At 41.4% G+C, this 27,617-nt stretch overlaps 1 protein-coding gene across 1 annotated transcript; it reads right to left on the reverse strand.

Moving 5' to 3' along the window:
* Positions 1-27,617, reverse strand: LOC134208367 (uncharacterized). Its single transcript, XM_062684357.1, has 3 exons — positions 27,235-27,617; positions 574-726; positions 1-493 (listed from the first exon to the last, which is right to left on the reverse strand). The coding sequence occupies exons 1-3, from the start codon at positions 27,536-27,538 to the stop codon at positions 315-317; spliced, it is 636 nt and encodes a 211-aa protein (XP_062540341.1). The 5' UTR covers positions 27,539-27,617; the 3' UTR covers positions 1-314.

A 27,617-nucleotide genomic window follows, 5' to 3' on the forward strand; every position in this document is an offset into this window, starting at 1 on the left:
TTCGTTTGAAACTCTTTTTATTTCTGGTGCTTATTTACACATTCAACACAAATAAATAACAAAGGAAATACTTGAAGGGAGAACAAATAAAGCGGCGAATAGATTCACAACAAGGAGGTTGAAAGAATGTTAAACAATAAATGAGAAAACTTAAAAACTCATTACAAACACAATAAATAAATAAATTAACTGTTCATCGCAAAATTTGGCTTCAGCAGCTAGCCATTATTTTTGGTCTACGCTCAATAATGATCGCCAACCATCGTCACTGGTGTTGGATCGTCATCGTTCTGGATGTTTTGTTGGGGGCCTCTTCACTGCAGGGTGGCGTAAGGATTGTACGCACCATAGGCTAGCTCCTGGGGCGAAGCCTGTCCATTGCGGTGCCAATCCTGGTGCACGATCTCGGCGTTCACGGGCTGGGCGCTGGTGATGTAAGCGGTGGTCACACGTTCCTGCTTCTTGTTGAACAGATCCTTCAGGAAGGTGAAGACTGCGGGGGGGAAACGGAACAGTAAATATTGGTTTAGACTCGATTGCTTCAAGTGATCGGATAAATGAGGCAATAATTACTGGAGAACTTCAGGGCGAGCAGTCCGGCGATCAGGCCCTTCAGCGAGATCAGCTTGATGATGGTGAGCAGAATTGGCAAGACGACGGACATCTTCAGCTTCAGGGCGAGCAGCAGCGGAAGGAAGACCTTCTTCAGGCGGCTGCTGCGGGCTTCTACGAATACGAAAAGAAGGAGAAAATCATTAGTAGAGCTTGTGGTGTGTATAGGATATGGTGAAGCTACGATTACGCTTTTGAATTTGGTGGTGAGCTTTCTGTGAGATGCAACTGATCAAACCTGTGCTACATCAAGTTTATATATGAAGGAAGCTTTAGAAAGCTCGGGGAACTATTTAACGAGTATTTCGAATCGCATACAAGTTTTGGTCACATAGGAGCTTGGAAATTAATAAATTTACAATCGATCAGACACAAATATGAACTGTAATCTCATGATTTGTGGTTAAAGTTCAATCCATAATTTCGTAAGAAGGTGTAGGTAAATAAATGATCGTTGTCACTATTGTTCTGCTCTACCAATGCCAACTTTTGTGACGCTTCATGTTGTAAATCACTATCAAGTAGATTTAATAAGTGTTCTCTGCCAGACACAATATGTTTAGAATTTTTGCCTTTCTCGTACAACTAAGTTGTACCGAAAGGCTATATGATTGGTCCAAAAAAAAACTTTTGATAGAAGGCCTGAAGACCCATAGTGTTACATACCGATGGACTTAGCTCGATGAACTGAGGTGATGACTGTATTTGTGTATGTGTACAAATTTTGTAGACAAACAAGCATTATACGATTTAATCGCAACAAGTTGCATTCGACGGGAAATGCGGTCCCACTGTTTGCTATTGAAAAATGTGCAGAACGGACATTGAATTTTGGAATTGTTGAAAAATCATTGTTATTTTTTTTTCCAAGTGGATAAAAAGTTTCAAAACCATTTTTTTAAATGCTGGCAATGCATTTTAATCAATCCAAAAACATGCAGAATGATCGAAAAATGTGATCTATTCCCTAAAGAGCTTTCTAATGTGATTTTTTTCAATATATTTTATAATGCACGAGAAAGGCATCATCACTGCTAGATGTTAATTCTGTTTTTTTTTCAGAATCAGAATGGTTCAAATTTATATTCGCTTTTATTACACGGCGCTCTGATTTTTGTTCGTGACTCCAAATGTGTCTAGTTTTCAATGAGACGGTTCAAATCGTTCTTGAAGTTCCTTAACGCTGCATAATAGATATCACGTGGTTGTAAACTTTCTTCGCTCATTTCTCTAAAATCTCATGCTCAACATAGGTTGTGGTGATACAAAGCGTAGTTCTCGAGAATATCAACCGATCAAAAGTTCCCCTCAGTGTTGCTCTCACGCTACATCTCTCGACTGACCGCGAAACCCGAAGACAACGACAGCGACAAAACGTCCGGCGTGGTGGTTGCTGTGTGCCAATGACCTAGTCCCTCGCGCCCATTCGCGCTCTCGCGCATGGTCATTGGCGGGGTTCGATCGACGCAACGCGGCTACTCTTCTCCACATCCACCAATACCATTTGGGACTGCATCGATAAGTCGTGCTCGCTGAAGAGTGGGGTTTTGTTTTGTTGCTCTTCTGATAATGTGGTCGTCGAAGACGTTGATCGCGCATCGCGCGACAACCTGGTACCGTCGATGGCGATCGAGAAATGCCTACACCTTCGGTCAATGAACCTGTTTGATGGCGTGTGTGGACGCGAAGGAATCATGATGTTGCGCTGGGGTGCAGATTGATAGTTTTTGACACAATCAAACATCCCTCTCTTGACGGAGTGAGTTCGAGAGAACGGACGATCGCGTGATGTTCTCTCCTAGTGGAGCATTTGGAACGCGAACGCTCATATTTGGAAGTAGGAAGCGCATTTGAATTTGCATTATTTGTTTACATGTTCTTTGATAGTCTTACGAGGGGCGCACAAATGTGCATGAATCAACACAAATGTATTTTTTTTTTCAAATCAATCACACATTGTTTTACACAAAACCTTCGATTTATATAATTCCCAGCATAATCCCGAACATTGAACAAAGAAAATTTAGCAGAAGTTATTACTCAAAAAAAGAGTTAAAAAATAATAATAAATAAATAATCAACCGTGGTGAACACATTGCGTTGCGTTGTGCGCGTTTTGCATAAAGTGTTCATATTGTTCATGCGATTATATTAAAATTTATGTTCTGAAGCTAATCCTTTATCGGCGGGACTATTAGGTAGCTTACGAGAAGGATTGAGTAAAACGTGAAGCTGTTGATGCCGATGTGAGCTTGAATATTGCAATTATTAAGTGACCTTAACAAATCAATGTTTTTCAGGAAATCTTCTTCTTATGCTTATAGCCAATGGGAAATTGCCGCCTCGCAGCTTAGTGTTCTCTAAGAAATTCCACAGTCATCAACTATGAGGTTTCTAAGCCAAGTAGCTTTTTTACATTCGTATATCATAAGGCTAACACGATGTCCATAGTAGTCGAGACAGTTTTCAAACCGAGCAAAGTTAACAATAAGTTACCCTTCTGAAAATGTGCCACCGCCGATCGAAGTAATCGATTATCATTTTCGTCCAATCAGCAACCGGTACGATTTTTTTTATGTTTTATTGTCACATCCTATCCTAGAGCAAAAGTGGTGTATGCGTGTTGCCATATTTTTGCTAAAAGCGGCTGTGTTGAAATTGCAATTAGAAATCAATAGAGTAAGACCAGTTTACGATAAATCAAAAGGGTCGCTTCATAAGGTGCGTGTGTAACTCGGTGTTCAAACTCGGTGTGCAAACGCGGTTCACAAGCGGAATCACCCAACCGGCTGCACCGGGAGCCACAACTTACCTCGACGAGCACTGGATGCAGACGAGGCCCCGTGCCAACGGTCGGATGTATTATAAAGCCTCGCTCCGCGGTAATATTCACTAACACATGTCTAGCTCTGCAGTCAAAGATACTTGCGCATGCGTAACATAGTTCACCTGTGTGAGTGTGGTTACAGTCATCATTACCATCATCAATGCGGCGTTGTAATAGGGTGTCTCTCATAGTGCGTATTGAACAATTTACAGGTAAGGTCTAGTCAATCATTTGCTTTTGCTTGATGCTTTGTGTAAAAAGTGTTACAGGTTTTGATTCTTTGATTTGAAATTCGTCCACGATGGATGGATTTCGATGCAGGAAGTGTTGATTTCATTCATTTCATTCAAAAATGTGCTTCGTAGATTTTAATACCTCAAAGTGTATCCTAATCTACCTCTGCCTCTGATGAATATAGATCGTCATCATCCGCCTTTTGTGATTGTTGTCGAGCCTTTACATGGTTCCCCAGACATCAAAAACTGCTATGTAGCTCACGACTTTAATCATTGTGTAGTAGTAGCGGATTGTGTAAAAAAAATAATAATCAAAGATACGAAATGGACGCATGAATTATTTGAATGAGATTCGAATTGTTAAATCGAAGTAATCGGCGTTCGAATAGTAGGCTCCCATTAGCACACGAATATGAGCACGATTGACAGAACGAAACAAAGAAAGAGACGATACTAATTCGAATATTAGGTACATCACCTAAATATCACTAGAGCTACTCGTTCTGTTATCACGACTAAGGGTTACACTAAAGTGACCAGGCGTCTCGGATTAGGCCTACTTGTCCCGCATTGTCAGGCGTCCCACAAAACGTCCCGCATTCCTTTATGAACCTGTAGAGTCAAGGTAATGTATGAAATCTATAAGAAATGGGATGTCTAGAAAATCTGTAACAGATCCGATTAATCAAAAGAACGTGGGCAATCCAGAGGGTGAACTGAACTTGATATTAAGTTCTAATAATTCAGAGATTCTAGACAATCTCTGTAAATATTAAAAAATCTAGACATTCTAGAGGATCATCAAAAGTTGAGCTGATGTGTCAGACTATGGATAACGAACGTGAGGACAAGTGGTACAAAATGGTGCTACATTTTTCGGTACTTCGGCACAACAAATTACGTGAACACCAATCTGTGAAGCGATGCATCATAGTTTGAAGCTCCAATAAATCCGTGATATAATTATTTGATTATTTTGTAAATTTCATGTTATCTGTGTGAAATAAGCAGAAATTGGCTGGTACTAATAGCGAGACATCAATTATTAAAGACTGTGGATCAAGGTTACTGTTCAAGGGAGCTCTCCAGTTTGTTGAATAGAATATTTCCGACTCCGGCGACCCTATCTTAACTCGGAACAAGCCGTGCACCAGGTAGGATCTAAGCCAAAGCACAGAGATATCAAGTTCCACTGTAACGAATGCTGTCTTCAAATCTATATCCACAGATATACAAACCGTTGGAAGTGAACTATCTCAGACGATAATTCAGGATATCTCGTTTGTCGCCTTTCTTGTAGATTAAGGATTTGTAAGATCAGTGGGCTCAAAAATATCTGAAGATATTTTGAAAAGTTTAGTTCATAACGTGGATTTAAATTGGAAGGATCTGAGTTAGTGGCAGAATCTAATAATAATTAAATTTTTAAAAATGTGTATAATCTGGAACACTCCTAAATCTGCTCAGATTGAGAAAATGCATCATTTGGAAAATGCCTGAAACATCCAAATATTGGAAAAGACAATTTCACCGTGTTCAATCAATGGTTGTGCAGACTGACTACAGACAATATTCAGTAGGAGTAGACCATTGAAGAATGTTTCGCTTATCGAGGAGTTCCCACGACTGCCTGGAGCGGGAATCGAACATTTTCGCTTTCAAAATATACATGTAATGCGTCCCGGATTTGACCAAGGCAAATCTGGTCACTTTAGGTTCACCTTTTGAATTGCTAGTGGGTGGAAATGGAGAGGAACATTCCGTGACCGAGCGAATATCCTTAGGGCATCCGTCGAATATCTGAATTATCATGGGCTGCGTACTCACAAGTATGTTCTGACAGAACGAGTAGCTCTAGTGATACATGGACGATGTACCTAATATTCGAATTAATATCGTCTCTTTCTTTGTTTCGTTCTGTCAATCGAGCTCATATTCTTGTGCTAATGGGCGCCTACTATTCGAACGCCGATTGCTTCGATTTAGAAATTCAAATCACATTCAAATAATTCATGCTTCCATTTCGTATCTTTGATTATTATTTTAACACAATCCGCTACTACTACAGATTGCAATTACGAAGAGTTGAATGCTGTGATCTCACAAGTCAATTGGACTAATATTTTAAATGTGGGGACTTTGGACGAAGCGGTAGAATTGTTTTATTGCGAATTAGATGAGGTTTTTAGACAACAGGTGACTCTGAAAAGACAAGCACGTCAACCTGGGAGTAAACAGGAAACAGTTTTGGTGGAACAGAGAGCTGAAAAACATGCAAAATCGTTTGCGTAAGGCTCAATGAAAATATTTTCTCTGCGGGAATTCGATCTCAACATTCCGTTGAATGTTTTTTGGAGTACGCGACGTTTGCAAAAAAAACTACAAGAAGTTGATGGATCTCAGGGACCTGGGACGAATGAGCTTACACCATCGTTCATCAATAATTGTGCACACATGCTTGCTCTACCTACGTCGCTGCTGTTAAATCGCTCGCTTGAGGGAAGGATATTTTCCTGAAGATGGAAAGGGGCGTTAATTACACCTGTCCATAAATCTGAAAATGTTCATGATGTTCGAAATTTCCGAGGGATTTCCAACCTCAGCTTTCTTCCGAAAGTTTTCGTGAGCATGGTGCTGGATTTCTTGTACCCGGCGGTACAGCACATAATCGACGATGACCAAAATGGCTTTGTAAAGAAACGCTCAACGACATCATTTGATGAGTCATGTATCCTGGCTAATTGATAATATTGAGAAACGAAAGCAAGTCGATGCGGTATATGTTGACTTCTCGAAGGCTTTTGATACGAGTTCCTGCTCAGTTAGCTGTAGCGCATCAATCTTTACAATCTTTACAATCGTAGCGCGTCCGTAAATTTCGGGACAGTTATATCGGATCCATTTCACATTACTTCAAGCGTTCCTTAAGGGAGTCATCTCGTGCCAGTGCGCTTTGTACTCTTCGTCAAAATTATGTATGTAGACGACTTGAAAATCTATCGAGCCATATCATCACTGGGTGGTCTGCTGCGGATTGCAAGTGGATGTTAATACAATTTTGGATTGGTTTGGTAGAAATGGAATGGAAGTTGACGTACAGAAATGCAACATCATAACCTTCACTCGCCTTTGCTTTCCAATTGTTTTAAACTACTTGATGCATTCCCATGATTTACTACATATCTCTAAGGTCAAAGACCTGGGCATCATTTTTGAGAGCAAACTACGCAACGCTGAGCAATGCATATTTCATCGGTGACCGCTAAAGCGTACGCAACACTCGTGATTTCACCGATATTTACTGCCTTAAGACGTTGTACGTTGCCTTAGTTCGCAGTATTTTGGAGTATGCAGTGATCATATAGATTCCGTATAACATCGTGCAAATTAACCGTATCGAGCCAGTACAGAAAGCGTTCATCAGATTTGCTCTTCGAATACTTGCATAGCGGTATCGGCAACCCTATCAACACTGTTGTGCACTTATTAATTTCCCTGCTTTGAGAGAGAGGAGCACCTTGCTCCAAAGGCTCTTCATTTTTGACATGCTTGAAGGTAACATCGACTGTCCTGTATACTTGTTGAATTTCTTTTAATAATGTTTATCATTTGTATAACTTCCATATTAGTAGAGGTGTTTTCAAGTCGCGAATTAGCATTTAAGTTTTAGTCTGTACGATGTAAATATGTCGAAGACTGTAAACAAGTAAATGAATTGATCCAAACTCATAAAGTAGATGAATTTCGGTTATACATCCACAGGTATCCCATCGTTATAAGTAAGCTGGTTATGGAAAAGTGTCTCGCAAGGACAGCTATTTCATAAATGCTGATACGTTATTCTACCGAATGGAAGAATAAGAGTTAAAAGTCCTGCCGGTACATCACATGACAATAACAAAATTAAACAAGTTAAAACTTTTATGATGATAAATGGTAGTAAGAGGTGGAAAATGACAGGCGAAGAATGAAGAATCAGATGATTACTCAATTTTTCTATTAAAAAAAGTGGTATTTTGGCCATAACTTCCGAGCTCATAGTTCGATTTGGTCAATTTTCAATAGAAAAAAGAAGACAGCATATTGCGTCACACACACATACACTCACATGCACACACACAGACATCACGGCGGTTGAGACGGCCAAGTGCGAACCCGTGAAATCTGTGGAGTCGAGATCTACCCAGACTGAGGCCCAAGAAATCGTGGATTTGGGCAAGGTCGAATCGACCGAGGGTGTGCCAGCGAAGACGGTGGTGCCAAAGTCTACCCAGACTGAGGCGAGGATGGGCGAGATGATCCTCGAGCTGAAGCAGGGCGTCTCGCAAAAGGGCGCCGCCTATAAGAAGTTGGCGGAGGAAGTCCTAGGCGAGACGGTCAAGGTGAGGGCACTCACGACAGAGGTGAATCTAAGGGTTAAAGACCTGGACGAGATCACCGAAGTCGAAGAGCTCGTCACGGCACTGCGGCGACAGTGTGAAGTGGAGACGCCCACCGCAGCCGTTCGGCTACGGAAAGGTCCGGCAGGGACGCAGGTTCGGCTATCTGACCCGGACGCCTCCAAGGTAGTCAAGTTAGGGAGCGTCAAGGTGGGATGGTCTGTGTGCCCTGTGGGCATATACGAGCAACCCGAAGTTTGCTTTAAGTGCCTGGAACCGGGGCACAAGCAATGGGACTGCGAAGGCCCTGACAGAAGCAAGCTCTGGCGACACTGCGGATCGGAGGGACATAAGGCACAATGCTGCACGAACCCTCCCAATTGTTTGATTTGTTCCAGCAAAGCTGTGAACAGCAAGCACTCCATGGGGGGTTCGATGTGTCCGGCGTTTAAGCATGCTTGCTCGGCCTCGCCCGAGTGTCTGGTGTGCGCAGGTTTAGAGGAAACGGCGGAACACGTGTTGTTTGTGTGCCCACGTTTTCGCGCAATGCGTGGCCACATGCCTGCCACATGTGGTCTGGACACTACCCCGGACAACCTAGTTCGGAGGATGAAAGTTGGCAGGAACGCCGTTTTACCGGCTGTCGTCCAAATCGTCTCGGAGCTACACAGAAAGTGGCGCGTGGATTCAAGGATGGCTATTTCAGACGCAAATAAGAGGTGGTCCAAGGGTTCAGGTCCTCTTCTTCTTCTTCTTATTGGCATTACATCCCCAAACACTGGGACAGAGCCGCCTCGCAGCTTAGTGTTCATCAAGCACTTCCACAGTTATTAACCGCGAGGTTTCTAAGCCAGGTTACCATTTTTGCATTCGTATATCATGAGGCTAACACGATGATACTTTTATGCCCAGGGAAGTCGAGACAATTTCCAAACCGAAAATTGCCTAGACCGGCACCGGGAATCGAACCCAGCCACCCTCAGCATGGTCTTACTTTGTAGTCACGCGTCTTACTGCACGGCTTAGGAGGGCCCATGGGTCATACCGGTGCCCTTTGGTCGAACTCGATCCTTTTATCGAACAAGTGGCCGCGCGAAGAACAACATGGTATCGTCGCTTTCGCGGCGTCGGTCAACCGGGCGGGTTCCGAGCCTGAGGACGGAAAGGGGTCCTCGTCAAGGCTGGGGCAGGCGTAGGCACCGCGTCGGCAAGTCCCTCTGTGTGTTGGCGAATAGACCCTATCGCAGAGAGGTCAATTTGGGGTACATGCGGCATTATCATTCTTGATACCAGTCGTGCAGAAAGAAGCAGGCGCGAAGTCGACCCTTCCCAACTTCCGAGGACATAGGGCGTGGTAAGGCCATCTGGAAAGCCGGCAATACGTTGGTACGATACCATGGTGTTCTTCTGAAAAAGCGAGTCACGATGTTCGATGCTGCAAGGACACGCAGCTAACCTCGAGGGCGCGTTGTGCACTGCCTCCTTTTAAAGCATTACTTTCTGGTTGTAACGTAGGGACGATGGGCTTGATGGCAATGGAAACGGTTTAGCGGGTCGAGATGTAGTCCTCCCTACCTTGTTTGCTGTTGGAGGTGGTCCATAACCCCGCACTTCCTGGGTTGTCCACCTGTCTGTTGAGCAGATTCCCCCTCCATTGCTTAGGAAAAAAAATCACGGACATCACTCTAACTCGTCGAGTAGAGTCGATCGGTATATTGTTTTTGGAGAAAGGCAAAAAATGTCTTTTTAGCCCATTTCCGATGCAATCTCGGTGTTTTATGTGTAATATTTTCTTGAAAATTCCATATGATGACTATATCTATACCGTTGAATATCAATCTGTGAGTTCTATACTTCTCCTTCTTCTTCTTATTGGCATTACATGCTCCACTGAGAAATTGCCGCTAGCTTAGTGGTCTTTCAGCACTTTCACAGTTATTATCTGCCGTATATCATGATGCTAACACGATGATACTTTCATGCCCACGGAAGACGAGAGAATTTCTGTGCATCTTGCCGCTCTGCTAAGGAAGGCCGCTATACATAAAGTTCATTTGAACGAAACTCATATTGCATGATCTCATTACTAAATTAAACATTTCGGCCGCATTCACCTCTCGAAGGTGTTACTTAGAGTTCATGCATTTACAAGGCCCACTATCCGGGGTAGCGAAACGAAGTGTGGAGTAGTTCTTCAAGTCAGGGGAAGCACAAGCGTCGATCACCAAACCCTACGAATCGTTTGTAGAAATGCGACGCGTGAAGTACATACGTCGCCAAGTGCCACCAGATTGAAACCAAAGGCAAGTCTTTATTTCATCATGGGAAGCCGTATGGCAAATCCATGCGAAGGGATGTTGGCCCTTGTTTGGAGGGCAGCTCTCCCGAGTAAATCGGAGGTCTTCCGTCTAGCTGCAACCTATTTCACAACTTAAGTCCGGCCAACATTGTACGATCCAGAGTGAAAAAGTAGGAACTCAGGTCGCATTTGTGGCGCTTAACTTATTGTAGCGTAGATTAAGATCAGTTCCGCAATCAAACATTCAATTTGGAATTCAACCACACCTAAACGTACTGACTGGCCCCTCAGTTCGTGCGTTACCACATGAAGGTGAGTGGTGAATTTTCATCATTTGCTGCCTTCATCATCACCATCACCACGGACATCATGATCTAAAGCCATTCGAATAACAATCAACAATTGTGCTCAACCCGAAACAAATGAACCTGATAATTTGTTACTAACCTAAATTGAGTAGATCTGTTTTAGCTCTTCTGAGTATGAGCAATCGTTGGAAGAACATTCCGTTTGCTTCCCCGTTTCGTTTTCTACGTCGATCATTCACTTCGTAAGAGTCCTTCCGCGTTTTGTTGGCAGACTGAAGTAGCTTAGGAGTTACAAAGTAGCTTGGGATGTGGCCAGATTGATGAAAGCATCTTGTGTAATTAAGGTTTCAGCCAGTGACCGTTCGAGTGGCTATTGAGGATAATAGTCGGGAAATTAGAGCTCGACAAGTGATCTTCCGAATTCTGCAAGTGGCGCTCAAGCCACCGGTTAATACAAAACCAAGAACTGAAGTTACGAATCGTTACATTGGCTCCATTGAATGATCTTGAGTTCCCCGTCATATTACATGTATTTCTCTCTAATAATAAACAACAAGTACTTCGGCTCCCTCGCTTGATTTTGGAACAAAGATCAGCAATCTCCCATACAATCGTTCTTGGTGTTTTATTTGAATATCTGTTGACGATAAGTTAAATTATTGGTAAATGTTTTGAAAAACACACACTTTTCAATCACAGTTAAATTGAGAAGTTTCTTGTTGGGTTGGGCCTGAATTTCCCTATCTGTGTTTCACATTCTATCAAACGTCTATTCAAATTCCAAAGTTTACCCGTTATTATAAATATTGCACCGATGACCTTTCCTTCTCCAGAATTCAAACGTGTCCAAGACAGATCTAGGCAGTCTAGGCACACTTTGTGGAAGTTTTGAACGCACCCAACGTTATTATAAGTGCAAAGTGATGACGTGCTAAGAGCCCAGCACATAAGATACGTCTGCGATGCGTTTGGCATTTTTTCCCGTGGGATAGATTCCCGAGAGATGGTCAATTCAATAGATGGTTTTAAAACACAGCAAATATTTTACGAAACCTCATGCTTTTTCATGTAAAACTATGAAATAAAGTAAGAGGTGGACGTAGGATTGCTAATTAGTTATTACAACAATATAACTTGGGAATGCACTGTGTTTGGAAAAGGATGGATAAAGAAGTTATGCCGTTTTGGACACAAATCACAAAGCAATACTATTGCTTGTTTACAAACTCAGTGAGAATCGAACACTTTTTAACCATTTCATTGGTTTTAGCTCAGCCTCTAGAGGATCTAAATTGCACAGTTTATCATGCATTAATTGCAATTTTTGAGGACTATAAGTGTTTGAAAATGAAAGTTTAGCAAAATTTAATCTATTTATATGTGCAATACATCTTGAAATACAAAGCTACTGAATTAGAATAAATTCAACTAGCACAGTTTTGAAATTATTCGAAACCGCATCGAGCGACCCCCCGTCGTATGCACACAACCAATCAGCATATTCGCTCGCTCCCGTGGGCACCTGATAAAACAGATCGAACAAAAGAGAAAGTTCTTCTGATTTCTCATCCCCCTTGAAAATAAGCACGCGGCGGCGCATTTTCTAAAAAATCGATTTGAAAAGTAAACCAGCGCCATTTCAATCAAAAATTTGATATTCATTATCGCTTTCCAATGGAAATGAGTTCCAGTGGATTGCGAACACGCGCTGCCTCACGCACCAGCTAGGGGGATTATTCTTTCTGGACCAGGACAGGACAGCGGTGCGCGTTCCGAAAATTAAAAGAAAAATCCATCCCAACGACGACAAGCGCCGAAAAGGAAACACGCAAACTTTCCCTTTTTTACGTCACACGCACACCTTGCGCACCTCTTTTTGTTTCGTTTTGATGCGGCGACAAGTTTTGTTTTCAACGCACGGCGTGTAGTAATAAATATCGATGATGATATCTTTCGAGCTGACTTGGGGCGGGTCGCGCTGACCTTTTACAGGCAGGGATGCGTCCCGCACAGGTCCAGAAAAGATCCACTGCGTTGCTGCTAATTAGGAGTCATTCGATTCCGTTTAACTCATCGCGTCTAAAAGGGTGTAGCAAGTGTGAGGGAATGTGCCCTCCCTATATAAAGGTAGTCCTGGGCGTTTTCCCGAGCTACGCCTATGACGACGCACTCTTAAATGCAGCTCCACACAGTGATGATAAATATTAGGACACAACTGCGACATTTGGTGCTGCCAATATGTTGTAAAGCTGCAGTACGTCTGCTGTCGCGTCGCTTGTTCTCCACCAATGCGGTTCGGGGTGTCCCCCAGGGGGACACATTTTGAATTGTAGTATTGTTGTTCCCACTACACACATATCGACGATGACATCGGTGGTAGGACGACGGCACTACAAGTGCTCGGTTAAAACCCTAGCTGCGTCGTCGCCCGGTACCTACCCGGATATTTGGAGAAATCGAAAACAACTTTCATTTTTACGAAATATTTTTTTGGTTTTGTTTTGTAGTTTTTGACTCATACGGTTTTACATGACATGGAAGTGGGGAATGTGGGCGCGAGTGGGGCGCAACGCAGCTGAACAAGTGGACCAAGCCACCAATGGCATTCGGAGGGTGACATTATCGAGGCGGTCGGTGGCGATTCGATTGCGAAATTTCAATAAAAGTCGTATCCGCTTTCGAAAAGTCAAGCAAAAAGAGTTCGACGCTGGCAAAGGGACGAACTCGCCTTGCTTGCTGCCGAGTCTCTGTGTCGTCGTCGTCGGGCGGTGCCGGTCGGTCGGTGTGGTCGAAGGAAGGAGAGACGAAAAAAGCGATGAATCTCTTCGTTGGTGGCAGATATCGGAATTCTCATATAGGGAGCTTTGTTCACAATTATGATGGGTTTTTGAATGCTGACCGTTATGCAATCGTGTAATTGTAGGGTGAGACATTTTTCGTTGTGTAACTGATGATTTACAGTGAATGGCTATAATTTTCTGGAAATGCGGTATTCAGGTCAGTTTTGTTAACTGGTAAATCAATTTTCAATAAATGATCGTTCCAATAGGTAGGAAAACACGATACATTGTGTTGCCCAACTGTAGATGACGAGTCCGATTCACGGTACAGTCTACAGTAGGATCGTTCGGAAAGACCAGATTTTGACTGTTTGAGAATAGAATACACTAGAAGAAGTAAATTCTTGCAAACAGTTAAGATTGTATACTAATTCTTATTGAATATGCTTATATCTTCCTAAGCCTTGCGCTAAGGAACGTGGCTTTAAATTAGAATCATGTTTGAAAAATACCTGTCTTAAGACGATTTTAGTACTATTACGTCTAATTCCACCAAGTTGTTATCTTTTCAGATACATATTTTGACCTCAACTGTAAGGTCATCTCCAGTGTCTCGTACTTGACTCGAGACATAGTTGAGGTTGAATTGCGTATCTACAACGCCGTATAATTAAATGGAATAGTATTGAATGCGCCTTATGACAGCCCTAGTAATATTTTGGTTTTATGCTGATTTTATAACACTCTTGCAGAGTAAATTATGAACTTCAAGAGCGTAATAAATACAAAATGTATCTTGGGAGGAGAAGACACTCCACTAAAAAAGCTTAAAAATAGTCTTAAAAAATATTTCCCAAATGAAACTGTGAGCAGAGATATGCAGAATTGTTTGTTTTGCTATGAAAAAATGTAAATAATGTTAAATAAACATTTTCAAATTCATTCGTAGATTTTTTTTTCGATATAATCTTGAATTCATGTAATCTTCATTCTCCGTACGGAAAACCGGTGAAAATTTTTGTTTTAGGGCTCTCAAATTCCAGTGTTTAGAATATGAGTCATGTTGGGGATTTGAGTCAAAGCGGTTTATCGTCCGAATTTAGAAAATTTTCCAACCACAACTCAGTTTATTGAACCCTTTTCCGCTAAACGATAGGCGACTTTGATTTTATTTTATAGGTGTTGAAGAATGTCTATTCAAACGGTGCTACTGCCCATCAATCAACAAGTTACTATCCAATAAGAAGCCAAGTTCCAAAGCGAATTAGTGTGAAGCATCCGAGAACAAAAACTTTCTCTTTTATTCCAGAACCTGTTTCGCTCTCCAGAAAAATCCACGCATCCAATGCCAACTCGCAAGAGTCAATGAACTTTTTCCCTGATCTCGAACTCAGCTTCCCACAACACAACACACCAATTATTAGAATCATCCACCTGGCGAGAGCCCGGCGAAGCCAAACCAGTTAGACAAAAACAAAAATCCACAAAAAAGTGAAAGTTAATCGCTCTATCCCGATACACCAACCACGGAAAAGGGGGAACAACAACCTTGAACCCGAACGGCTTCGGCCAGCTTGGATCGTGCCCTGCAATAATCATCGTAGAAGATGCTACCGCCTTGGTTTCTACCTTCTCGACGGAACAGTAAGAAGCAAACGCTGACCAAATGTTTAAGGGAAATGTTGAAAGAGGCCAATATTATCGTCATGCTTATTTCACCTTCCCCAAAGTTTCAAGTTGATTGTTTTGCAACAGTATCAAAATATCAATTACTACTAATAATTAGTTTGTTGACAATCCACCTTCACCTTAAGCCTCTAAGTATTCACTTGTTGAACAGTGACGTAAATAATAAGAAGCGATCCAAGCTGGGACTGAAAATGCCTTGTGTCTGGCTACTGTTGTTGCACACATGCTGGCCCCGATGACGAGGGTTCACCACAAGCGATGAGCCAGCCAGCGTTCAGTGAAAGCTTGTTCAAATAAGTATAAAACATAATGGTGCTGGGTTGGATTTGATCATTGCACGTTGCATAGTTCCCAGTGTAGAACCATTGCGCCAAACAGCGGCGATTATTGGTTACGTCTTAGTGGCTATGTTTCTGAATTGGATGGGACATATTTTGACGATGTCAGATATTAAACAGTAGTAAATACAATTAATAGAATACTATCGAAAAAACAAGCAATCCAATTAATGGGATAAATAATAAAATAATTTCACTGAATAGTTCTAAAACTATGGGGCCTCCCTTAGCCGTGCGGTAAGATGCGCGACTACAATGCAAGACCATGGTTTCGATCGAGGAAATTTTCGGATTGGAAATTTCCTCAACTTTTCTTGACATAAAAGTATCATCTGTTAGCTCTATGATATACAAATGCAAAAATGGTTACTTGGCTTAAAACCTTGCAGTTAATAACTGTGGATGTGCTGAATGAATGCTGCGAGGCATCAATATCCCAGTAGAGGATGCAACACCAACAACAAGAAGAAGAAATTCGTTAACTGTACTGACGATGAATGAATATTTCCTTGCACATTTGTTCATTTTGTGATTATGACACTTTTAATGGACAGCTGATCAATTGAACAGGGTTTGATAAAATTATGTTGCCTTCAAGGAATTTCATTTTAGATTAGGAAACCGTCACACATAAAATCATCTAATGGACAAAAAACAATATTTCACGGAAAACAACTTGTCTTCAACATTGAAGCATTGTTTATTGAAATTTAAATGGTGATGAATTTTGTGTGCAACTTAGTGTGCAACAAGTTTGATTTCGAATAGATGGATCTATTAACTCGTCGGCAACAACATTCTTCACGACAAACAAAACAGCAGTCATGATAACAAAAGTTTTTATTTGAATATGTATGGTCCAATGTAAAGGAAAGTTTTGCATTCCTTTGGAACTAGATGAACTCTTTTTTTAAATCTTATGTTTCCTCCTTAATCCGAGGATTAATAGCGAATTCCTCTAAAAAACATGAACTATTTTCTGAGGAATATTTAAATTGAATTGCCGGGGAAAATCATTCCAGAATTATCAAAGATAATCCCCTAATGAAATCGAGGACGATATTTTGTGACAAATATCAGAAAACCGTTTTACAATTCTTTTGATGGCGATGACTATGAAGATGGAATTAATATCACTCTATTGCTATGATCATTGTCAACTATTGCTCCCGAACAACTGGAAAATCAAAAGATATTTTAGTTACTAGATAAAGATTGTCGCTGTAGTCGCTGTCCGGAACATCTTTTGCTGGCGAGGGTAGGGGATCTAAATGTCAATGAAGGAAAAATACATACGATTTGATAGTTTGATACCACACATGTTTCGGACAGCAGAACAAAGGGAACCGAAGCGACAACCTTTATCTAGTAACTAAAATATCTTTTGGAAAATCATACCAATGTTGCTCCTATAGAAAACAAGGAAAACTAAGGGGCACAGGTCAAACATGTTTTAAGAAACAACTTGCTCAGATGCCGTTGAAACAAAATTATTCGTATAACTGCTCAAGGAGCTCTCATTTGAATGCCTCGTCAAATATCTTGTCAAAATTAGGGCTCAACAACTCAAAACATCGGTCCAGCATCCAATAGGTGCAATTCGATCAGAAAGCTCAGTTTATCGTGCTGAACATAAAACAATAAGTTCAAATCATCATACAGAGATGTGACCAATTGCGTGAAGCTGGTCGTCCTCCCATCTGATCAACAGATCAATTAATTAATTAGGAAAAAGCAAAAGTAGCGTGAAGAATCACTGAAACCAAAGTTGTTTTTGACGGGATGTGTTTTTGCTTATACTGATCGAACTTACCCTCTACAATCGGCTGCTTTTCCGTGTGCTATTGGCGTCTACAAAAGTATCAAATGTGTGAACTCGCTCAATAGTTACTTGAGCTAAGTGCCCTTACAACTTGCATACGTCCATTTAGGCCAAACAGAATCAGTACCACGTTACATTCGGCCTTTCAGTACTTTTCAATTCCTGAGTAGAGAAACGTCATCTTTGATCGATCATACGATTTTCACTGTCATAGTTCGGGCTTACAAAATGGAGATACTTGTTGGAATTCAGTCGACAGATCAAAGCTTATCAACAACAGCTGAATGATCGCATCAACTTGATAGAAACCCGTCTATCTAGCATTTGGAAAGACTGCATTCTCTCTGTCGATAAGCTGATCCAGAGTGTGAAAGAAGTACCGTGGGGCATCAAATTCCGTATACTTAAGCACCCCGGTATGTGAAATTTTCTAAAATAATGGAATCGAATGCAAATGAAACGTTTTTCATTGATACAGATGCACGAATACTTATAGTTCTCAAGTGTTCAACATTTGCACATTAAAAACTACTAAAAACTTGTTAAAATAATTAATGCAATTAACACCTCCTGAATATAAATACGTTTCGAATCAAAGGATCAAAATCCGTACAATTGTTTTTAAACTAAATATTTAAATTAAAACATACTGATTGACTAAACCACCACTGTAAATAGTTCAATACGCACCTTGAGAATCGATCTACTACTTGTATTCCGCTTATATTCCTTTACGATTTGCATCTTGTAATTAGAACACAGTTATTTTTGGTGGTATAACGTTCTACACAAAATTAAATTGCGCCAGAAACTCCGCGATTGGTGGGTGACGATTTGTTTTTGATTGATTTTGTTTTAATTTCAAAGCCTACTGTTCATCTCATTAATTCAAAAGATAACTGTCAAGTGTAAGAACAGATTTAGATAAATTTAATAACCCTAAGCCCCCTTCAATTGGTTAATATCTCATAAAGTGGATGAACTTCGGTGCTGTACGGTTTCCGGCCCCCACGGTACGTTCTGATGCAGCGGTCGTCGACAAACAACTGGGATCCAGATAGTCAACACGCATAAATGAGCTGATTATATCTGGTATCCCATATACCGAAAGAAAGAAGATCTTGAAATAATTTTCGTCGTATTGTCAACCTCCTTGGATTCCACAATGATGATTTATCTCTGGTGAAGTTGAAACGGCTACTACAACCAAAACTTGCAGTGACAACGCTTTTATTGTGTAGCGCGATGTAAACTACGTAAAACAGATTATAAGATAATTCTTTTGATTACCTATGAACTAAACCAGGATGACGTAACGCGCCGATTTTTAGTAAGAAGAAAACATCTGCTGCGGGTAATGTTTACAAAAAATGAACCTCGACATGAACATCGGTTGAACTAGAATGCTCCGAGATCACTGAAATATTCATGGCCCGCAGCGGATGTCACTTTTCCGACCGTTAAGAAGAAGAATCGCGGAAAAAGAAGACGGCCGTGATTAAGTTTAGTCCCTGATTTAAGCATGAGCACGAATGACTACCCACGGTAGCTACTCCGTTATTGGCAGGCCAGCTGTAATTACATAGAGAACCGGAAGATGATATTTGGAACTAATATCACCTTCTATGTGTAAAATGTGGTGACCCAAAATTAAGCAATACCAGCGCCGGCCGTGTCTGAAAACTAGTCAATTGAGGAATGGGTAGAAATATGTTGACGTTACTCTCGAATTAATAGAAGCCGAAGAGCCATCTGCACATAAATCACCACCAAAGGTTAAGTCCCCCGAAATCCTTTAGGCCAATAATAAGTATATCAACCAGGGTAGAAATATTTCACAGTCAATGCAGTGAAAAACTTGGATCTCAGTATAATCTGCAGTCGCCTTCATCGCCGCCGTGGTGAGTGCGACTGGGTGCAGCCGAAAAATCATTTCCAACACCACCGACCATTCAATTTCGCATTCAGCCACTCACAAGTCGCTCTGAAAGGCTGCTCAGTTCGCGCCTTACCGTATGACTGTGAGTGGCTCATTTAAACGCGTGGAGAATTTTTTCAATTTGCTGGGTGAATGTGTACATTTTGCTGTGGAAAATTTCATCTTCGCGGCGCAGTGGGTGATGTGAGTTCTGTTGTTTACTTTTCTGCCTCTCCGGGAATGTGAGGTTGATTTCAAAACAGGAAGAAAATGAAAACATGATATAAAAAACATCACCTTCACCCAGTGCTGCCGAGAATTTACAACCCTGATATCAACCATATTATTTGAAAACTACAAAAAAATGACGAACATATCTAGACCAACATTTGAAAAGGGCGTAACAGCCAAAATTTATTCTTTCTGATTCTTTGTCCACATATATAGCTGTATATGTAGACGAAGAATCAGAAGGAATAAATTTTGGCTATTACGCCCTTTTCAAATGTTGGTCTAGATATAAAGTCAAGTTATTTAAATCAAATGCCTTAAATTATAAATATTAATTTGCGTATCAGAAAGAAAAATCTACATCAACAGCACTGCACGCAGTAGTCCATGCATTTACTAATAGCACCACATGTGACTACATGAAGGTCTCCAGTTCGCCTTGTTTGCAAAGGCATAGTCAATTCGAAAGGCGAGTTCGATTCTCAGTCTGGTCTAGGATGAAAAATTCTCGACTCTCTGACACCAAGTATACACCAAGGTATCCACTGTACTTGCCACACAAGAAACATACTTACAAGAGTATTTTTAGTTGTAATTCTTTAAAAACCGACGAAGACATATTTTTCCCATTGGTATTTATTATGTCAAATCTTCTGTGTTAAATTATGTGGCGATATGCTAAAAAAAATGATTTGCCTTTCTTGCTTATTTGGTTTCCGGTGACTTGACAGATTCGAGTGCAACTGGTTTCATTCGACGGAGCAAATTTCCTAGTTGGACACTATTGTTTTTGTTTTTCAATAAATCAAGCAGTTTGGATTATATTTTTATTTTTTAATCAACAAAAACACTGTTTGCATTCACACATTGAATCATTAATCATTTTAGCCGTGACGCAACCCATCATAGTTAAGTAAGCAGCGTACTAGAATTGCACCTAATCTTTCAACCGCCGAAATGTAGGCAATAGGTTAAGATGGTATAATGCGCCCGACCTGGCCAAAACGCCCCCTTTGATTTCTAAAAAAAAGCTATATCTAACTAAGGGTCAAAATCAGTTGGTACCTTTGAACATTTGTAAAACCATCATACTATGTGAATGTGGAAGTTTTTTTTTGCATAACATAATGAAAATAATAGCAAAATACAAACTCACAGTTTTGATGTTACAACATTCTGGAGAGACGCTAGCATTTTATTTTTATTTATCATCAGACTAAGGCCGGAGTGGCCTGTGCTGCACATAAAAGACTTCACCATTCAGCTCGGTCCATGGCTGCACTTCGCCAACCACGCAGTCTGCGGAGGGTCCGCAAGTCGTCCTCCACCTGATCGATCCACCTTGCCCGCTGTGCACCTCGCCTTCTTGTTCCCGTCGGATCGTTGTCGAGAACCATTTTCACCGGATTACTGTCCGACATTCTGGCTACGTACCCGGCCCACCGCAGTCTTCCGATTTTCGCGGTGTGAACGATGGATGGTTCTCCCAACAGCTGATGCAACTCGTGGTTCATTCGCCTCCTCCACGTACCGTCCGCCATCTGCACCCCACCATAGATGGTACGCAACACTTTCCTTTCGAAAACTCCCAGTGCGCGTTGGTCCTCCACGAGCACCGTCCAGGTCTCGTGTCCGTAGAGAACTACCGGTCTTATAAGCGTTTTGTAGATAGTCAGTTTGGTACGGCGGCGAACTCTATTCGATCGGAGCGTCTTGCGGAGTCCAAAGTACGTACGATTTCCAGCCACTATGCGTCTCCGAATTTCTCTGCTGCTATCGTTATCGGCGGTCACCAGTGAGCCCAAGTACACGAATTCTTCAACCACCTCGATTTCGTCACCACCGATAGAAACTCGTGGTGGGTGGCTTACATTGACCTCTCTTGAGCCTCTTCCTATCATGTACTTCGTCTTCGACGTGTTGATGACTAGTCCAATCCGTTTAGCTTCGCTTTTCAGTCTGATGTAGAGACGCTAGCATACTGTCTGCAAAACTTACACTGGAACACTCAGTTGGGCAACAAAATAACTTTTCTCAGTGGTTAATCTTCTTCTTCTTATATATAAAAATGAAATGGTCTGTGTTCGTATCCGCATAACTCGAAAACGGCTGGATGGATTTTTCTCATTTCTTCAGCAGAAACATTCGCTATAGTTTCCGACGGGTTTATATGATATTTCCTAATGCGAAAATTATGAGTAAAGTTGAGCAAACCGTGAATAACTAAAATTGTGATTCCTATGCGAACTTTGCATGGGTAGTTCGAAACGCACATTCTCGCCTACTGTGCAGGAAAACGTCTGCCGGGTCAACTAGTATGATATAAAGTTTCTTTCATCTTCAAAAATGTAACGTTTTTCGAAAATATGTTTCACTGGTCAAAACGCCCCAGTGTAGGATGGACGATTTGCCCTCATCAACTGGATACAAGCGCGGCGAGCTTGCAGCAGTTTCTTCCAAATTATATGGAAACTATTGAAATGTATTTGAAACTTGATTGAATGGACTTATGTTGGTTTTTCAATGTTTCAATGGGATTGATAAAATACTAATAAAGGGCTATGTAACGTCTTTGGCCAAGGTGGGGCGTATTGCCCAGGCACTTTTTGAAATCTCTTTTTTTCACGACTTTTTAAAAAAGCTTTATAACGTGTTATATGTAACATTTTTATATGACTACTCACGGGTGATTAATTTGCGACTTCCTGAACCACCAAATAACACAAAGTTTGCATAAATTGCGTTGAAAAGTAAAAAGTTATCAAGGAATTGCCTTAGGGGGGGGCATATTATACCGTCTTACCCTAAGTACTGCATTTAAAACATTAATTCGAATTCAACATATTGAATCGAGAAAGGCATCATCACCACTGGTGGATAAATTTGTTTTTTTTTAATAAGATTCGTTACTAAAAATCCAACGCACTTTATTTTGATTTCTTTTATGCAAAACCTAATTTGAGAAAAAAAAATCTTTCGATCCGAATATAATATGGTATTTAATGCTGAAAAACCTTCCCTCTACCGCAAAAATAGTATTCCTCGACCTAATGAATCAAGCCTAGACCAATCAAACCTTCCCCGACGAGTGGCCTCAGCCACGTTATTCCGATTCCAAAAACAAATATCTCCTCTCGCTGATTACCGGGCTATCTCGCTGACCTCCTGTGTATAACGGAAGATCTGGCTGCCGCCAACACTTTTTTCGCCCAGGGTACGAGGCCAGCTCGTTCTTCGCCGGATTAGAACCCGAGTAGACGAAAATAGCTCAATAATATCAAATGTTGATAAGATAGCAAAATAAGATATGGACATAAGAGATAAAAGATCAGACTACAATATAAATATTTTGCACTAAAATATCATGAGGATATTAAGATATGTTGTTTGTAATAAGTGATCGATATCAATTGCCATTAGTTTGTTCTTATCCATAGCATATCTTGATATTTAAATGATATTTCGGTGCAAATTTTTGATATTGTTGCCTGTTCTTTTATCTCTTATATCAATCAAGTCCATATCATATTTTGTTATTCTGTTCATGGTTTATACTCGGGAAGACGTACACAAAAGTGTCTTCGACCAAGGGAAACACGTCGATCTAGTTTTCTCTGGATATTTCGAATATCCGCACTTGGACCACAATAGCTGCTTCAGAATAGATTGAATGTATTTGAGGGCAAGAAGACTAAAATATAAGAGACCTTTTTGATTTTGCTCTACGACTTCCAGACTGCCGGTGAGAGCCATGACCCATTCTCACCCCCAGACCCATTGTCACCCCCGATGGTGGTACCAATAAACATCTAAGTCTATGCCGACCAAAGAACATCGTCAGAGAAAAGTGTCCGAGGAATGACTTTTGTCCCTCATCTCCAAGCGGTTAAAACCAGCTATCGGTAAATCGAGGATTAACCTTGTTGAAACCTTATCAAGACCGCATAGGATAAACATCAGGGCCACTCGGTTATCGCAACGGGCAAGCGTTAATTGACAGCAGACTGCTTTACGGGCTGGAGATGAATTGTGTAGCACGTCGGGAGCTTGTCAGCGTACCGTACCCAGTTTTCAAGCAGTACATCTGCATAACCTCCGGTCTTTTTCCCTCTACACCTGCTGGGGCTGCCTACGCCACAGCGGGTGTCCTTCAATTTCACCACAGTGTGTAGGCGGCTATTTGGTAAAAAAATCGCAACAAACGATTTCGCCACATCCAGAAACCACAGGGTCCACCTCCTTGTTCAAGCGGATCGGATTCTACATACGATGGCCGTCAGCCTCCCCCTGTGTCTACCCAACAAACATTGGAATGTGATAGGGCGCTTGTTCAACCAGGTTCAACCAAAAGAAGCCTTCTTTAGCTTAAAAACTAGACTATTCAGCCTAAATTGTTTGTTGGGTATGGTTCTCTGGCACGGAGCGAGGAGCTGGCACTCCTCCTCAGCCAACATATATCACTTCATTGCGAGGCGCTTTAAAAGAGGGGACTACGGAAGTTCTACGTAGATCGGTCGCCGAGTTGCTAAACACCGAGTTTAGGAACCACAAGCATCGCTACACTGACGGTTCTCTTTCGAGACAGACAGGAGTCGGCATAGCCGTTACTGGCAACAACTTAACCATGCAGCGTCGTTTCAGCGGAAACCGCCGCTCTGTTTATTACCGCCACTACTTCCTCCGACACACTGGTCCTAGTCTAGACTGATTCGGCCAGTGTCATCGCTGCGCTACAAAGCAACTATCCGAAACACCCATGGATCCAGGCCATTCTCATTTGCGATCCACAGTCGACAACCTTCGCCTGGATGCCGACAACAAGGCCGGACAACAATTTTACGACATCGCTTCCCCATGCTGAGGTTAAAGCCTGAATAAAAACAGATCGTCAGCCAGGATTGGGAGAACCAGTATGTAGCTTCCAGGACCACGGCACCCTGGAACGATATGCCCTCTAGGACAAGTCTCAAGGACCAAGTCGCAAGTCATCTCCCACCTTCACACACCCGATTCTCACATAGTTCTGGCCGAAGGCCCTTTCGGATGGTTTGTAAAATCTGCGAAGTAGAAAGCTCAGCAGAACATGTGATCTGCCGTTATCCGCAGTTTGACATTCCTCGATGCAGCTAGGGGATATCGACGAATTTAGTAGATGCCTTTGCTGACGATACTGCAAGCCTATCAGGCCTCATCTGTTTCCTGAAAGATGGAGGGCTGTACTACCAGATCCACTCAGCTTGGGCATTCCGGGCACCCCAACCCGGGACGTAAGCCCCCTGCTCCTAAAGCATCATATCAACAAGGTCAGCTGGAGGGGTTTTCCTCACCGACTTCGCTAACATCGTTTCCTCATATTGACACCAACCGACCAGCTCCTGTGTAGCAGGAACACGAAAATTGTCGCTCTCAGAGTGATCCACGCTGTCTGCGGCGTTCTACCTTTTGCTTAATTGCGATCTGAATATCGTATTCAGCTTATTTACTTTCTAATTAGTTTTTTTTGCGCCAACCCTGCACTCCGAATAGTTTTTGTTTTATAGAAATCCTTCGCTCTGGAAAGTTTTCATTCTGGTTTCCATTTCGGTCTGTTGTATGGATTGATGTTATGCGCAAAGTTTAGATTTTCTGTCAGACTGCAGCGATTAAACTTCGGAGAATAACGCATTTAAACCATTGGATTCATGGATAACCGATCAGCTACAGATGGCTAACCGGCCGAAGTTTGTCGATGGGGACTCCTCACCATGGTATATGGCTTTATCCCGCCTTTTCGTCCAGTTTTTACATTCCAACAAATTTTAATGTATTTTTAAAGTCTGTAACTTTAATTTGCCTTGTCAATTGTTCTTTATTTTTTCCATTGGCTTGCGAAAGGTCCCTAGGTTGGACTTAAGGGTCGCTGCCCTCTCCCCTGCCAGTTGCTACCTTAATACTGGCGATACCATGACAAGTGAAGAACTGATTTTATTTCAAAATTCACGGAAATAAAGAAATTTATTTTTTATTTTTTTGTGGGTAAAACTGCACTCGCAAGGCAGTGGTAAACATATTGCCATTAATTCGGTCGCGCCTCTAAGGCAAATGATTGACCAATTTTTCTCTTGAAAAAGGCCACATCCAATGGCCGGAAACGTCGGGCAGAGTAAAACGCTAATCGTTTAATGGTTTTAAAGACTGAGATAGCCAAAATTTCTACATAGGAGATATTAACTATTTTTCCCTCACTGCCACGGAACAAAATGAATTTGCTCGTTTTATCACTTCCTATGTCCTCTCATGCCTTCGCCAATGCAAACAAGAGTAAGCTTCATGGAACAAATAACATACCTATCCCCAAAAGCCTTCGATGTGGTGGTATGACTAGAGTAAGCGCAATCAAGTGCCATTTTGATTAGTGTTGTTGGTTCGAATCCCGTTGCGGTGCTAAAAATGTTTATAAATCACACCCGAAAATATTCACCAAAAATTTGTGAGGACCAAGAATGATGAAACGAAAAAAAATCTTTAAGCACGATTTTATTTTCGTTTATGTTTCAGACTTGTTCGAGAGGAAAAAATGTAACTAGTAAATAATGTTTATCGCCACATACTTTGAAAACAGATTCTCCTTCGGCCCGAAAATCGCTTGTTTTCTTTTCACTTTCAAGGTTAAAATACTTCAAACCTCCATTTACTTCCGACGAGTCGATAACAAAACACTGAAGAAGTTTTCAAGTAGAAAACGAAATACGTATCTGATGATACATAAGTGAATATAGCGGAAGTAAATGGAGGTTTGAAGTATTTTAACCTTGTAACATTTTCCCCTAAGACGCTCAATATTAATTATTTCATTTCTTTTCACTTTGTTTCAGAACTGTTTATTGTACAACAAACATTCGTCTGAGTTTAATATAATTTATACATTGTGCCTTATTGTTGTTTTTGTTGATTAATTGCTTAGTTTATTCTTCCTTATTATAATGAGTTAAAGCCCATTTTTCGTCATTGCAAAAAATAGCGTTTGCAACTCGTTTTTTTCAGCACTTGTACTTTTTATCTAACTCGCCACGTCTCGTTGGATAAACTACAGCTCGGGTTCAAAAAATCATCTTTTTGCAACTAGGTGCACAAACTACTTTGAATTTCAACGCCAAAATTCCATGCAACTGAATTCCAATGCAATTCCAATTGCACACCTTCGAAATCTGTTTTCCCATCACTATTCTCTCTTCAAGATAACACTGTATTCATATCATTACAAATCAAATCAAGTACTGAAGACGGCCTGAAGACGGCCTGAAAACGTTACTTTACTGTACGAATTTTGACAGTCAGGTCATCTTTAGTGTTTTGTACTTGACTTGATTAAGTCAATGACGTCAATTAGATGACCCATCTAACGAGACGAAAATACGAATCTGAACAGTAATCAATTGTAACTAGAGTAGTTTCCGATTGTCATATCACGAACACTTTTCTCATCGATCTAGTCACTTTGTGCTTCATTCAGTAAAGCAAAAATGCACTGGTGAATGATGAACCAAATCCTTTAACAGTTGCAACGATTGGACGGTTTCATCACTGCGAGAAGCTTCCTTCACTCTTTCGATTTTGTTTATATATTAACAACCTGAGATTGACAACTATTGGAATCGTCAAATTATTCATTCCACGCAACAGGAGTTCTCCACTAAATTTGTTTTTCCTCAGTCTTTTTTTTCTAACTAACCTTCCAAAGTCCTTCACAGCAACATCTTCACAGAATTTCACCACACCCAATCACAAACTTATCCAATCGTCCCATTTCTCTCACCTTCCATCTGGCGACCCTCACTATCCTCTTCCGGAATGTTGAACTTGACACTGTGCGTGTTCAGGTACCGCACGGCACGTTCGGCCAGATTTTCGTTGACGTCGGCTTCCACACCACCGAACGAGCGAGCACCCTCAACCCGTTCCATACTGAGCCCACCGAACAGCGGGAAGCTCTCCTGCTGGTCGATCTCGTTGATCAGGTTCACCATCTGCTGTTCTTCCTGGGTGTTGGTCGCCGCTGCTGCCGCTACAGCGATTGTTACGGCAAGAATCACAAGGGCACTGCTTCGCAACAGGAACATGATTGGTGTTGATTGATTTTCGAACTTCTGAGAACCCCGGCTGTTCGGTAATTAACTAATTGCACTCGTCGCGTTGGCT

The sequence above is a fragment of the Armigeres subalbatus genome, chromosome 1, assembly GCF_024139115.2.
Source record: "Armigeres subalbatus isolate Guangzhou_Male chromosome 1, GZ_Asu_2, whole genome shotgun sequence".
NCBI classification, from domain to species: domain Eukaryota; kingdom Metazoa; phylum Arthropoda; class Insecta; order Diptera; family Culicidae; genus Armigeres; species Armigeres subalbatus.

Excerpts from the sequence above, each read along its gene's own strand:
- LOC134208367 (XM_062684357.1), bottom strand. The coding sequence starts at position 27,538 with ATGTTCCTGTTGCGAAGCAGTGCCCTTGTGATTCTTGCCGTAACAATC. Across the intron at positions 727-27,234 it reads TGAGGGTCGCCAGATGGAAG|AAGCCCGCAGCAGCCGCCTG; the intron begins GTGAGAGAAATG and ends TCGTATTCGTAG. Across the intron at positions 494-573 it reads GCTCGCCCTGAAGTTCTCCA|TCTTCACCTTCCTGAAGGAT; the intron begins GTAATTATTGCC and ends TCCCCCCCGCAG.